Consider the following 16,610-nt stretch of genomic DNA (forward strand, 5'->3'; position numbering starts at 1 on the left):
TTTTGTTCAGAGCCCCAGGACTCTGTGAAGTGCAGTTATTTGTGTCAATTGTCAGCTTCCAGTTGCATAATTGCAGGTATTTTAATCTTACTTTTTGTTAATTATTAAAGAAAAAGTTGAGGTGTTCCAGATGTATTTTCCGTATATATTAATAGAAGCATGACTTGAACTACCAATGGCAATTAAAGACTGGATCTTTGTTGCTTGTAACCAGATGCAAAGAAATGACAATCCAGGTGAGATTTAACTAAATATAGTGTCATAGATATGAGATGCTTTTAAAAAATATTACTCTATCTGTCTTCAGAGATAATAAAATTATGTAATGATAGGCTTGATATAAGCAGACCCTAATGTTCCTGTGCCACCCTTACTTGCTAGGCATGAGGTCTGGACAGTCACAGGAGGGGGGCTGGGCAGCCAGGAAAACTGAGTCGCACTTGATGGCTAGTTACATGGGTATTTCAATATTTTGATACTAGCCATCCTAGTGTATCTCATTGAGCATCAGCCTTTTTTATCAGAAATAAAATTGTCTTATATTCAAATTTTAAGCATATCAAAATACCCTTTCTTATTTTTATTATACATAAATGCACATCACCTAAAACTAAATTTTTTTTTACAAAATCAGTCTCCTCTCTCCAAGCTTGTTTTTTGTTTTGTTTGTTTGTTTTGTTTTTCTTTTGTTGTTGTTGTTGTTTTCTCCAAGCTTGCTTTTTATGGCTGTTTGATAATATTCAGTGATGTCTACTGAAGTACTCTCTTTGTAATGTAAAGATTTTGATATGCGTATAACATTAAAAAAGATTATGATATTGAAGTAGAACAAATAAGGTATGCATAATCAGAAACAAAGAATTGAATGCATTATTTTAATATGTAACAAGCTATAAAATTAATACTAATGATCTCAGTTCTCGGACTTATGCATCGGAATGTGGAATGCAGCAGTCTGATTTCTGGAACTCAATAATGCACGCTCCATCGGCACATAGGAGTATGTGAGGCACTCATTTAGATTAGATTAGAACAATCATACCTTAATGTGTAGCCTTAAAGGTATTTACAAAGCACTAACTTTGTGGGCACATTTAATCCCCACAATAGCACTATGAGATATGAAGTAGAAATAATTTTATATGTGGTTAATAAAAGCTTGTTTGTTTTAAACATAGCAGAACCTGTTAAGTGATGCTTTAAATAATGAGTAATTTTCTGTATGATGCTACAAGGGATCAAATAATTTATTTGACATCAAGTTCCCTGAATTTATTAGTATTAATGTGAGTCAGTAAATTATAACACAGCTGCATTTTTATGTATGTGGGAATTTTATAGCTTCTGACAATATTTTAACATGTTAGTAATAGTCAACACATAGAGCCCTGAGATGATAAGTGGTTATCTATATATTAGAATAGGACTCTGACTCATCTATAAGCTGTATTATAAATATTAATACTTCTGTCGTCTGACATCTTCCACTTTTAATCTGTCCTCATATCCGTTGGCACTTACATATGTACTGTACATCTTCATTTTGAACAATTTATCTCACTTTTCCAAATCTCTCAACATTGTTGCCTAATTAAACACATACCTCATTTCACATGCACTTCTTGACTTGTTCATTTCGTATGATCTAAAAACTATAGGGAGCAACATATACAACTTGGAATATAGTTTTTGCTTGTCATAGCAATTTTGTGAAGGCTATTTTGAATGCTTTCTTCAAAGGTTTCTTCTAATGGCATATTAATTGTTTTCATGACTTTTCCAATGCACTATGAAGTACCCTAATGTCAGGCTACATTTCTGTTGTAATGAAGTCTAAGAGAGAAGCCCTCATTTAATTCTGGCCTGATGTTGAAGAGTTGCCCTCATGGTTTTCTTACAAGAGGTATGAAAAGATGATATAGACGAGATTCAAATGAACATCATTATCATTATTACAATTTTATCATCAAATATTTATTGATATGTGTCATTTGCCTAAAACTCTAAGGACTTCTGTAATGAATTTGAAAAGTCTGCGTCTAATCTTGGCATATTTATAGATAGAAAAATAAAGCAGCAGTAAAAGTTACATGGAGAGTTTTTGTTAATAGATATGGGTTACATAATACTTCCATAAAGCCTTTGCAAACATTGAGAATATTAGGAAATACTTGTTAATTAAATGCTTATCTCATGTTGTTTAATCCAGTACTTAATATCAGTATGTATAGATTGCTAATTCAACATATACCACAGTGGGACACCTCTTAAGATTAATGCATATAATCTAGTTATACTTGTTTTATGGCATGAGGAATGAAAATTCAAGCTTTAATTCACATGGTTTATTTTTGTATGAGTGATAAATAATAACTGTAATTTACCTTACTTCAACTATTTTTATTGTTTCTAACCAAACATTAAAAAAGGATCCCTAAGGGAAATACTCATTTCTTGGAAAACTTTTCATAGGTTGGGCTGCCCAAGAAAGAGACTGAGATTTACATGTGGGTGACTTATTGATAAGTACTCTCAAATCTCCCCTATGTAATTTTTATTACCATCACCCTTGGTTAGCAAATATGGTAGTTTACAGATTACCTGGTGAAGCAATCTAAAACCTTATGCTGGACAGTTCTCATCTCCCAATAATGCTGTGACCACTGTGTTCATCCATTTCTTAGAAACATTGGATCAAGAAGTAGCGACACGTACCCCAGTAGGTCACCTTGATGGCAGATGTTTTCATCCTTGCCCCCTTTTTATAATAGCACCTTACATAATATTAAAGATCAGCGTCAATAACTACTATAAAGATAATGACTTTTTTCCTTGCCTGATTATCTCTTGGCACAAAAAGAACAAAGTGACTAGATGGAAGCCATAGAATTTAAAAAGAGACTGTTTTGGTGTCCCATGGTGCAAGAATCTCTTCCTTAGAAATCAGGACCTCTAGATCCATGGAGCCTATATTTTCAGGAATACAAAGCATAATTCCCCAATGGCTCACAGAGAAGTAAGCAATTCCACTCTTGCTTTTACCCCATGGTTCCCAATTCTGTGTATTATACCTACTGGGGACAGAACATCATATGATTGATTTAGAGTATATATGGCAGCCTATAAGATGATATCTCATCTCTGCCAGCTCTCATCTCTAAGCTGGCACCCCATTTGCACCTAGCAGTTTGGGGATGGTGTAGTATATTATAGAGCCATTAGATTCCATGGTTGTATAATCATTACCATGCTTTTCTATAAAGTAGGTTTCTTGGTCCACTGAGATGTGATGAGAGATCTCATATTGGTGGGTCACCACTACATAAGCCCTTGAGTAGTAATGCCAGCTGAACTCCTGTTGGCAGGAGAGCCAAAAAAGATACAACCATAACTGGAATATGTATCAATTCTAGTTAACATGAGTCACACTGTTTCTTCAGTCCAGTGTAACCTGCCGATTACCTAGTGACTGACAGCTTTGGTCTCTATTTCCCCCAGACTGGGTAGTGGGTACAAACAATAGCTAGGTCAGTCTTAGAACATAAGAACCCATTCATCGGGCTCATGCATATCTTCCATATCTGCTACTCTGTCTACTCTGTCATGCCTATTGTGGTTGCTGAAGAGAAGATGACTAATGTCAATTGGCTGAATTCTTTCTATGTGGTTATTTAGTGCCTCTTCTGTTGTAGATATCCTATGGTGGACCCTAGCATGCATTGCAAAAAATTTTCCCACTTCATGTCCACTCCCATTCATCCATTGATATGCCTCTTCCTCAAATTTTCCTGATCAAGCCATCTTATGATTTTCCTTCCAGATCAGTGATAAACCAACCAGGTTATTTGTCACTCCCTGTTAGTCCATGTATATTCTTATCTTGGTCCACTTGTAGTTCCACCCAAAGATGATGATAACATTCTCTAACCAAAATGTGTTCCCGCTGGATGCATTTCCCTTTACCTTTATCTTCATGGGAAAACTCTGAGTGAGGCTATAGGGAAGCAGCAGTCCATTTTCAGGTACCACGTCGACCCATCCATGAACCAAGTTTAGGCTTTTTCTTTCTCCTTCAGATGGTAATGAGGGAGAGCCCCTTCCCTACACAGTCATAATGTGAACTGACAGAGCTGCTTTTGCAACAGTAGTGCATAGAGAAGTGCAAATTACACTGGATGTCTAGTCTACTCATACCCTATTCCTGATGTACCATATATAATAGAGTGTTGCCGGGCCTGCTCAATGTATGTCCAACTATCCCACTATTTTTTACATGTTAGTCATATTTTAAATTTCCTCTCTGACCATTTCAACCTCTGCATCATCTTTAGGTCTCATTTTAAAAATTTCTTACTTTTTTTTCTTAAGTTTGGTTTTTCTTAGTTTTTTTTTATTGTCTCATGGTTTCTTATTGACCTACCTTTAAACAATAAAATTGAGTTTTCATAGATTAATCCTTAAAGAATGGCATTTGCTGGCCTGCATAACAATAAATATATGATAATTAAACTCTTTTAAGTATTGTTGTTAATAAAATAAATTGTTATAAAAATTCTCAGTTTGGTTTAAAGAAGCTCTTATTGCATTTGGTTTTCAAATGATTAGATGTGTCAATTTGAATTTTCAAAGTCATTAATTCCTAAATCTATTAATTCTGTGGTAATTGTGTACCTGTATTAATTTAATTAAACCATTCATAAGAATCATTCTATTATGTAAGTTATAATCATTCAAAATGTTACTACTATTTGGATATATTCAACAATAGATAAACAGACTATTTGGTCATTGACAGCATGAAAAGTTATAAATATACTTTAAGGATAATCTGATAATTGTTGTTAGCTAATTTTTATTAAGAGATAGCTAAGGAAATTTTTTAAATGAGGTAGAATTTTAGTAGGACCTGACTAAAAAAAACAGGCTTCAAATAGGTAGTGTTGGGGAAATAACATTCCAGGTAGAGCTATCCGGAGCAAACACAGACATATGAGTAAGAAAGCATGTTTAATTCTCATCTGGATTGATGAGAGCAGTGTTCCCCACACTTACCTATGCTTTAGAAGCATCTGCAGAAATTTTTTAATAAAGACAGCTTGTCAGGCCTACTCCCCAGATATTTGGGAAGTTGTATTTTTTAAAAAGTCCACAGGTAATTCTGTTATTCAGTCAGGTTTGAAACACAGGGGCTAGAGTGGTTGAGAATAGCAGAGGAATGGTAAGAAAGGCAGGATTGACCCCGATAATTAATTTTAGGCTAAGGAAGTTACATGTATTTCAGGAGACAGTAAAGATTGCATAAAGTATTTTGCTAGGAAAACACATGTGAAATGAAAAGGATTAGGAATCAATAAGGCCATTTTGGAAAACTTGTCCAAAATATAAGACTGACCAGTGGAGAGAAGTTGGGTGAAGAAGGCTCGGAAAGAAAGTAAGAGAGAGGACAGACTGAAGAAAAGTTAGTTGGGTAGATGATATATCAGTAGACAGAGATATATATTTATTTACACATTATTTATATTATCATTGATGCATGTAAATACTTTACTGATCACACATCTCAGTATATACTGGAACGGCTTATTTCTGAAAAGGACTCTTTAATGTCTGATGAGACATTGAGACATAAAAATCGGATGTTTATCCAATACAGAGGAAGATGTTCAGGCAGTTTGGTAAGGAGGGTTGACACAGGCAGAGGCATGGAAAGACAGAATTCCACAGGTAACCACCTACTCTGCTGAGAAAAAGAGTGGCCTATGCTATTAATGAACTCACATACTCTAATTTTAGAACCACAAACAGGTAATTATTCCAAATATAAACTATTACTCTAGCCCCAAAGCTGGCAGCAGGATAACATTAAAGAATAAAAAGTTAGATATAACAAGTAAAAACGTTGTGTCACGATTCCTCTCTTGTCAAAAAATCTCCAGTGCTCATTATTAAATTACTTAGAAAATATTTGTTACACTGTGGTGGAGGTATACTGTGCTGGTACATGCCAGGTCAGAAAGAACTATGGAAGGAGTTCTTTCTGTCACAAAATAGATGCTCAATAAGTATGTGTTGGATATATTAATGAGTAGTAGCAAGTATCTGACATATAATAAGGCAAAATAGACAAAGAACTGAGATTAAGAGTGAGCAAGCCTTTATTAATGTCTAAGAAATACTAAAAAGTATTTCTTTTCGATTTATTTGGATTCATGGAGACAATATCAGAGCATTCACATTTTAATCCTATGAAGAAAATAAGATGTCATGCTGTTATAACAATACTATTATAAATATAACTTATCATCTATGTGCTGATAGAAACATACCTATACTCTCCGTAATTCTCTCAATTATGCTAGAACATAGATATTTTAATCCATAGTTTCAAGAAGAGGAATTTAAAGTTTGGATGGGTTGGTAATTATGTTTTTGTTACATTTATTTTTTTGGATACTTCTCATTTCTGGAACATAATACTGGTTTCCCATTAATGGTGATGATATACAATTTCCATTTATTTTTTCAGCTTTATTAAGGTATAATTGACAAATAAAATTATAAGATGTCTAATGTTTACAATGTGATGATTTGATATATGTATATATTATGAAAAGATTTTTTCCATCATTTTGGTTGACACATACATCACATCGGAATTTTTATCTTTTGTGTGTGTGCGTTTTAAGTTGTATTCTATTAGCAAATTTAAATTATATAATACAGTATTATCTACTGTAGTCACCATCTTATACATTAGATCCTCAGACCTCATTCATCTTATAGCTGAAAGTTTGTATGGCTATAACAACGTCTCCCATTTCCCCCACCCCACAGTCCCTGGAAACTACTTGTTTTCCTCTCTGTTTCTATGAGTTTGACATTTTTTTTAAGATTCCTCATAAAAGTGATGTGGAATCACTTTTAACCCTCCATCGGGTACAACTGATCTCACAGATTCATTGCACACAAAGATGCTGCTATGAAATATGTCTTTACTATACTAAGTCACAAACATGACTGGTGATAGGTTCCGGTAGAGGGGGAAGATACAGAAGCCATGAGTCACGATACTTAAGTTAACTGTTAGATATTTGAAAATTTGTGTGCAATGAATCTGTGAGATCAGTTGCACCCAACCGAAGATTAAGATGGGAAAAAGTAGAGATTCTATTAAATAATTCCACCTGACTGCACAGACAGGACAAGCCTTTCAGGCACACACCTCAGAGGGATCACTTCATTGAAGTATCTGATTGTCACCATTGCAAGTACTGACATTTCTCCAGATTTTCAAGAACTGTTTTGTTCTTGTTTGGGAAGGGGCAGAGACTTCTAAGGAAAAACAAAACCAAAAATGATGTGTAAAACAAAATTTAAGTACACACACACACACACACACACACACACAAACCCCAATGATATATTTATTTAACAAAGACTTGAATCAATGAAGCATTTAACTAGACAGACAAAATCATACCCTCATGGAGCTAAGCTTGTAATGGGGAAGACAGACAAAAAGAGAAAGATAAATGAGTAAATTTTATAGAATGCTAGAAGATGACTTGCGATGGCAGAAAAACATAAAACAGAATAATGGTAATTGTGGATGAGGAAGGGGATGCAATTTTAAACAGTGCGGTCAAATAGACCTCTCTGAGAAAATGACATTTGAATGAAGACTTAAGAAAATGAAGGAATGAATCATGTAAATATTTGGGAAAAGAGAGTTTTAGGAGGAGAGGAACAAAGTTTTTGAGAAAATACAAGAAGGTCAGTGTAAGTACAGCAGAGTAGCGAAGGGTGAGGTTAGAATAAGAAGCGGGAAGAGTAAAAAAGGGGACCTGACCTGTATTGTATTGAAGAATTATGGTGTTAAAAATGAAAAAAGTTCAGATCAGCTAATCATTGTATTCTCATTCTCTCTGTAGATTACTTAGGAAATCAAATTATACCCATAGGTTAATTAATGAATAAAACATTAGGGGAAAAAAGTTCCTAAGGCAATATTAATGATGTTTTCTGCAGCTAAACTGAGACATCCTAGTCCTCTATAGAGAAAAGACTGCAACAAAGAGAATAGTATCTTGCCAAGTCTTCTATCTATAAACAGTACTGAATACACCCTGTCCAATTCTCTTTTATCACTTTTTCTCTTGCCCCCACATTGTTGTGGTAAATTGTCCATCTCCTTATAACTGAAGTTTTTAATCACTGATTCTGCCAACATTCTAGATAGTTCTACAAACACTTTTCACTCATCTTAATTTGAATAATGATGTTCTGGAAACAATCACTCATTAAATATAATGTGGTTGTAATGTTGTCTTAATTAAGAGCATGATAGTAATCCAATGTTATGTATACACCAGGTCATGGGCTAGTTGTTTTTAATACATGGCTTTACTTTAGCCTATTAAACCTAAGATGGACTAATAAATTGCCCTCATTTACAGTGGGAAACTTACATGATTAATGTGTCTGCACTAAATATTACTATTGTCACAGGTATCTGCCGTTTCCTGGCAGAGTAAATGAAATGAGATAGCTCATTTCCTCCCATTTATGTAGAGCTTGCCAAGTGACTTGGATTGGCTAATGTAATGTAGGTGGGACATTTAAGAACCAGTGTAGGTTCGCCGAGTCCCCTTTTTTCCCGCTTCAGCAATGATGAGAGTGTCCCAGGTAAAGGATGCTCCGTTTTTCCCAGAATGAAGATAATGTAAAGTGGATTTGTAACTCATCTTAGTCAAGTAGTATGAGTGGGAAACTTGTGTGTCATGAGCCACTAAGATTTAGGTAAGGGGGTTCCTTTTTTATATTATTAACTGCCGGATGTAGGTTATTATGCTTGTTCAAACCACAACCTGAATATAAATATTGATGGTCCATTCAAACATGGCAGCAGGTTTGACAAATTTACACACCTTATTATTTTTTATAGTATCATTAATATCCGAAGTTCTACATAAATAATATCAGTTATAGTAAAAAAAAAAGTAACCATTAAATAATAGGGTTTTGACTTGAAAACTGACAATCTCTAAAGAGAATTTTCAAAAATGTTTTTTACATTGGAAGCCTCATTCATAATAAATGACAGATTTTCCCAGCGTGACAGCTCTACATAAAATTCACCTGAATAGATAGTTCGTCTATGGTATGTAAATAAGTAAAGTTAAATTATGCTATCACCTTGCAAAATGAATGCCTTTCTGCCAATAGCACTGTCCCCCAAACCATTTCCTGGCATTCAAGCAAATGCTGGGATACCTAACTCATATAGAAAGCTAATGCACTCTTTCCATTTTTTTTTTTAATTTTCTCAAGTTTCTTTCCTTGAAAAGACTGATCATCAAAACTTTCTTGATACTCTTTCTCAGGTTTCTTCATTCCTTAAACACCCAATGCATTCAGTTTGCTCTCTCATTAGTATTATTAAAATGTAGTATGGTGGTATTACATACTGTCTATCAGCATGGGCTTTGCCATTTACTACTGCTGAGATCTTGTGATTCATTTGTTTATTCTATAAAATGGGGAAAATAATTTCCATGCCAGAAAATTACTGCACAGTTTAAGTGAGTTGATTTACCTAATGTGTTTAACAGTACCTGGCACATAGGAAGGTCTCCAATTATTATTATGATATTATCATGATGATGATGATGATGATGATGATATTCTTCATCACAATAAAAATATTTGTTTATAAATTTATCTTTATTTTCATCTAGTCTATTTATACCTGTCTATTTACAATCATTTTAATAGCTTATTTTTAAATAAGCTTATCTTTATTCCCAACTAAATATTATGTTCTTGGCTACAAGAGCCATGTTATCTGATTGTAACTGTTCAAACATAAAATGAGGCACATTAAAACATTTTTAAGAGTTTATTTGAGACAAACTCTGTTTGAATAGGACAGCATCCAATCTAACAGGTAGAAAGGAGCTGTGAGGAGCTATACAAAATGAAAGAATTTCATAGCTATAAAAGGGGGCAGGAACAGGGAAGCTATACTAAGCCAAAGGGTGGGTTGATTATTGCAAAGTTAGAGACATACCTTGTTCCACTGTGCTTTGCTTTACTGTGCTTTGCAAATAATTGCATATTTTTTACATTTAAATTTTTTTTTATTTTTTTACTAATAAAAGGTTTGTGGTAATCCTGCATTGAGGAAGTCTATCAGCACCATTTCCCCAGCAGCATTTTCTCACATTTTGTCTCTGTGTCACATTTTGTAATTTTCACAATATTTCAAAGTTTTCATTATTATTGTATTTGTTATGGTGATCTGTGATCAGTGATCTTTGGTGTAATTATTATGATTGTTTTGGGGCACTATGAATTACACCCATATAAGACAGTGAACTTAATAAATGTTGTGCATGTTCTGACTGCTCCACTAACCAGCTATGCCCCCCTTCCTGTTCCCTGAGACACAGCAATATTGAAATTAGGTCAGTTATTAACCATACAATGGCCTCTAAGTATTTAAGTGAAAGGAAGAGTCACACATCTTTCACTTTAAATCAGAAACTAAAAATGATTAAGTGAGGAAGCCATGTCGAAAGCCAAGTTAGGCCAAAAGCCAGGCCTCTTGCATCAGTAGCATTGTGAAGGCAAAGGAAAAGTTCTTAAAGGAAATTAAAAACGCTACTCCAGTGAACACACAAATGATAAGAAAGTGAAACAGCCTTATTGCTGTTATGGAGAAAGTTGTAGTGGTCTGAATAGATCAAACCAGTCACAACATTCTCCTAAGCCAAACCTAATCCAGAGCAAGGCCCTAATTCTCCCCAATTCTGTGAAGGCTGAGAGAGGGGAGGAAGCAGCAGAAGAAAATTTTGAAGCTAGGAGAGGTTGGTTCATGAGTTTGAAGGAAAGCGGTCATGTCTGTAACATAAAGTTCATAGTGAAGATGATGTAGAAGCCGAGGCAAGTTAACCAGAAGATCAAGGTCAGATCATTCATGTAGGTGGTTACACTACACATCAGAGTTTCGATGTAGATAAAACCACTTTATATTGGAAGAAGATGCCATCTGGGACTTTAATAGCTAGAGAGGAGAAGTCAATGCCTGGCTTCAAAGGACAGACTGACTCTCCTGTTAGGAGCTAATGCAAGTGGTCATTTTAAATTGAAGCCAATGCTCCTTTCCCATTCCGAAAATCCTAGGGCCTTTAAGAATTATGGTAAATCTACTCTGCCTGTTCTCTACAAATGGAACAACAAAGTCTGGATGACAACAGATCTGTTTACAACATGGTTTACTCAATATTTTAAGCCCACTGTTAAGATGTATTGCTCACCAAAAATCAAACAAACAAAAAAAATTTAAAAAACATTACTGCTTATTGACAATGTCTTGGTCACCCAAGAACTCTGACATACTATGAGATTAATTTGTTTTCATGCTTGATAACACCACATCTATTCTGCAGCCCGAGGTTCAAGGAGTAATTTTGACTTTCAAGTCTTATTATTGAAGAAATACTTTTCATGAGATGATAGCTGCCATAGATAGCGATTTCTCTGATGGATTTGGGAAAAGTAAATTGATAACCTTAGGGAAAGAATTCAACATTCTAGATGTCATAAAGAACATTTGTGATTAATGAGAAGAGATCAAAATGCAAACATTAAGAAGAGTTGGGAAGAAGTTGATTAAAACCCTCACGTGTGACTTAGAGGGGTTCAAGACTTCAGTGGAGGAAGTAACTGCAGGTATGGTGGAAACAGCAAGACAACTAGAATTAGAAGTAGAGCATGAAGATGTGATGGAATTGCTGCAATCTCATGATGGATAAGGATGATGTATTCCCTTTAGAGCGTAAGGAGTTGCTTCCTATAGATGAGCAAAGAAACTGGTTTCTTGAGATGGAATCAATTCCTGGTGAAAATGGTGTGAAGCTTGTTGAAATAATAAGATTTAGAATATTACATAACATTGTTGATAAAGCAGTGGCAGGGTTTGAGAGGATTGACTTCGGTTTTGAAAGAGGTTCCACTATGAATAAAACTCTGGCAAACCCCAGCATTGTGTGCTACAGAGAAATTGTGGCAAGTAGAGTCAATGGATGTGACAGATTTCATTGTTGCCTTATTTTAAGAAATTGCCACAGCCACCACAACCTTCAGGAACCACCACCCTGATCATTCAGCAGCTACCAACATCGACGCAAGACCTCTACCAGCAAAATTGTTATGACTTGTTTAAGGCTTGGATGATCTTTAGCATTTTTTAGCAATACAGCATTTTTAATTAAGGTGTATAGATTGTGTTTTTAGACATAATGCCATCGCACACTTAATAGACTACTGTATAGTGTAATTTTTATGTGCACTGGGAAACCAAAAAAAAAATTGTGTGACTTGTTTTATTACAATACTCACTTTATTGCAGTGGTCTGGAACCGAACTTGTCATATCTCCCAGGTGTGCCTGTATTTTCCTTAACATGATGGCAGCTGTCTGTCAGGCAGATTATCTGACTAATGCTGATCAGGCTATTCTTGATTGATTGGTTTAAGATTCAATTTTTGGGAGAGCCAAAACTGTATAATTGTCAGTTTGGTGACATGGGGCTTAGGCTAAGACTCTATTTGGGCCCCGTTGTCTCGTTTGTAGCAGTGTATGTTTTACTACTCAGCATATCGACTTATGCACATATCATTAGTAATTGCAGGTTAGTCCATTTAAACTAATGATTAGAAGCATAAGTCAAGGACAACATGATTTGCATCCTCAGCTACTGTTATAACTTACTGATCTGAAAGCATTATTTATAATAAACTCTGTGAACCCTTGTTTACTCAGAGTGAGTTAGCATTAATAGTATCTGCCTCCAGGTTTGATGAGCATTATCTAAAATAATGTATGTAAAACATGCAGCACAGGCCTGGCACACCTGTACATGCTCAAGCAATGGTAGTTTTTGTTAGCAGATGCTCAGTACAGATGGACACATTGAACAAAGGTTTTGTTTTAACCATTTTACAATGATTCTCTACTTTTTCCTAATATCTCTAACATGCAAAACCTGACACACAATATAGCTTTCCATTAAACTCTGCTTATGTTGTTCTCTAGATGTTTCCTATATATAAATATTGTCTCCCTGACAACATATTTCTGGATTAGCAGGATCACACTTTTTTTTTGGTACCCCTTCTTGAGCACAGAGGTAGCACATGTTAGGTGCTTAATAAATATTCAAAACTTGGCCTTTGAAGACACTAGGTATTTAGCCAAAGTTAGATTGCATTTAGAAATTTCTGATAGCTATTAATAGACTCACCAGGACCAAATTTAGAAAAACTCAAACTCTTTCTTAATTCCTATAGGTAATAAAAGTTTGACTCTCAAGGATCAGTACAAAAAAAATTATGAATTAGTATTCATAGTGACAACTTGATATAATTCATTACTTCACTAATAGTCTCAATAAGCAACTCTTCACCCTAGAAACAAATCTGTTAAGTAGATTAAGCTTCTGCTTTGTTTTTCTCATTCACATTAAATTAGTAGTCTGAGGGTTCATAGAACTAAACATGTTTAACCTTGAAAAATGTTCTTTCTTTTTTTTTTTGCTATAAGATGTCAAATTATCTTTATGGGGAGGGAGTCTTGATTTCTTAGTGACATTAATCATAATGAAGAAATTTCTGCCTTTTACATTTAAATAGTCTCATGTTATGTCTTATCTCTTCTGATGTAGGCGTCAGTTGTGAAGTAAATATAGATGAATGTCTATCAATGCCCTGTCTCCATGATGGAGCTTGTATCGATGGCATCAATCATACCTGTGACTGCAAGAGTGGGTTTTCTGGAACACACTGTGAAAGAAATGCAAATGATTGCCTCTCAAGTCCTTGTCTACATGGAAGGTAGCTATTTTTATTTTTCTATTATTAAATCTAAGAAAGTAAATTTAATTCATGATATTTAAGACTTAATGTCAAGGGAAAGTTGATAAAGATAATTTTAATGATGCTCTCTCATAAAACTACAGTTAAGTACAGTTAAGATGACAGATGCTGCCTCTTTTACTTAATGCAATGTACTGATACATATTATCTGCCCTTCTTTTATTTCTACTCATTAACATAAAGTAATTTCAATAAATGTGGATTAATTGGACTTTAATATACTTAAATGTAACTGCTCACAGTAATAGAAGTAGCAGGTAGGATGATGAGACAGTCTATTATTTGCTCTGTGGAGGGATTATACCGCATACTTAGTATTTAAATGTTCCTAAGTAGACTGGTTCTTTCATCCCTGTGTGAATGTAAGGTATTTTCTGACTCTCTTTATGGAATTATATAATAACTCTCCTCTTCACGGATAGAATATTAGTTTATGCAAATCTAGAGTGGGGGTATTTCTAAGAGATGCAGGTGCCAAAGAAGAGTGGCTCTCACATGCACCAAGCTGCCTTCTGCAACATTATTATTTATTTTTTTCTAGTAACACCACTGACTTTGTAAGCAGGGAAGAGAAGGTGAAGCTGGGTAGCTCATTGCAATGGAGTTTGGCTATAGCCCACTTCAGTGTCCTACACAAGCCCTAGACATATGGTTTAACTTTTAGAACGCTTCTGTTTTTTCCATTGCCATGGAGAAGATGGCAAAAATAAAAATAATTTGTTTTTTAGTCCAGTCACTTGAAGGATAGGAAACCAGGAATAGACTGATTTCTGTTGCTTATGGGAGTGTGTTTTTAATTACGTGAACTGGAAAAGAAAAATTTTAAATGGTGCAATTCTCTTAAATTTATGCTTTAATGTCTTACTTATTTAAAAAATTAATTCTGTGTTTCAGATGCACAGATCTCATCGAGTATCAATGTTCATGTGATACAGAATGGACTAGCTCAAGATGTGAAATTAAGATTAATGTAAGTTTTACAATTTTGATTAAACCTAAAGTAATGTCAAAGGAATACCAAACTACTTCCTGTGGATTTCAGAGTCATTTCTTCAACAGTTATTGACTATTTAACTATTCTTTCTCCCTCCATTCCCTTTTGGAAATATTCTTCAAGCAGAAACCACAGCCTCTTTTTACCTCCCCCGACCCCCATCTCTTATTACCATAAACATCTGCAATCTGGAGCCCTCATTAAACTACATCCTGGATATGGCCATTGACGAAAGGAGCTCACAAGGCTTATGATTTTTGCCACCTCTCTCCCCATCCCTGGTCTTAGGATACATAGGTATCTGTGTATGGGTAAGAATGAGAGGACATTAAATTGAGCCAGACACCACAAGGAGAAAATAAATACTAGACGGATGAGACAAGAGGTAGGTACATGTAGAGAATCTCAACACCTATAATACTCTCAGGATCTGTCTTCCAGTCTTTTGGAGTCGGATGTGATGTGACTGATATATAGCATTTTATGTGGTATGCTTCACCTGTTGAGAAATGTTGGTTACCTGAAGTTTGAGACTATTCTTGGTGGGTGAGATTCTCTTGAGCCTTTCTGGTTAATGAAGAGTTCTTCCAAATCTTTTGGCTAACAGCAACATGGCCAAGGAAGGAAGTGTAGAAACTAAAAACAGCTTTTGGCATTGTGAGACTATGGATATTTTATTTAAATTATTTGTGTCTCTCTACCTTATCAGTAAAATATAGTTTGTATATAACAGTGTCATTGTGTGATGATGCACATAAGACATGGTAGATACACAGTAAATGATCCTTTTGGAGGGAGAGATGGGGTGGTCAAATTCATTAAGGAGAAACAGGATTGACCTCTCTTTTACTACTTACTTGCTGTGTGTTCTTGGACAAATTAAGTGCTTACAAGTATATTCTGAAATCATGTTTTTAGCTATTTTAATGAGGGTAATCATGGTAAATACCTCTTAGGTTGTGGTGATTAAATTAGATGATTGCATATAAATCAATTAGCACATTTTTTGACATATTATTTTTGAAAATCTTAATGATTTATTAATATTTTGTTGATTTAGTCCTAGATAGTGAAAGCCATACTTGATGTGGAAAATGCAATGTTTTAATTAATAAATTCCCTGGTAGAGGATGGATGAGGAATATATCTTGTTTGCACTGATGCATATATTGCCTGCATTAATCTCTAAAACCCTATCTTTTGGTAGTATAAATGTGGCATTCTTCTTCTGAATGAAATGTTGTTTTATATATGAATGTGTACACATATATACACATTCAATATTATGAGAACAATTGTTAAAATTCTATCTATGCTTCTAGATTTTTTTCCAATATTTTTATTTTGACATAAAAAAATGAACTCATTATCCTCCTTATTCAGTCACCTTTTTGTTTCACTTAGTTTATCTTAGGAATCAGTCCCTTATAATTCATAGAGTACTGATACATTATTTTTAATAGCTTAAGAGTGTTCCAAATAAGTGTTGAAAACCCACACTTATTTAATGGGAGTATGAGCATACCAACTTCCCTAGATCCTATTAAATCAATACACTTTTTAAAAACGTGTTGACTCATTTGATGAGGAAAATGTGGCATGTCATTTTTTTAATTTAAATTTTCCCAGGTTGCTATAAAGATTGAGCACCTTTTCATATGATTATTGCTGTTTGTGTA

General features: G+C 34.6%; 1 protein-coding gene across 1 annotated transcript in view; it reads left to right on the plus strand.

Moving 5' to 3' along the window:
* The window catches only part of LOC109393324 (protein eyes shut homolog), a 1,090,347-nt gene that overhangs the window by 188,735 nt on the left and 885,002 nt on the right, over positions 1-16,610 (plus strand). The window contains 2 exon segments of the mRNA XM_019662404.1: positions 13,727-13,895; positions 14,832-14,907. Of these exon segments, the coding sequence (XP_019517949.1) occupies positions 13,727-13,895; positions 14,832-14,907 (245 nt within the window).

This window comes from Hipposideros armiger, unplaced genomic scaffold (assembly GCF_001890085.2).
Source record: "Hipposideros armiger isolate ML-2016 unplaced genomic scaffold, ASM189008v1 scaffold_375, whole genome shotgun sequence".
NCBI lineage: Eukaryota > Metazoa > Chordata > Mammalia > Chiroptera > Hipposideridae > Hipposideros > Hipposideros armiger.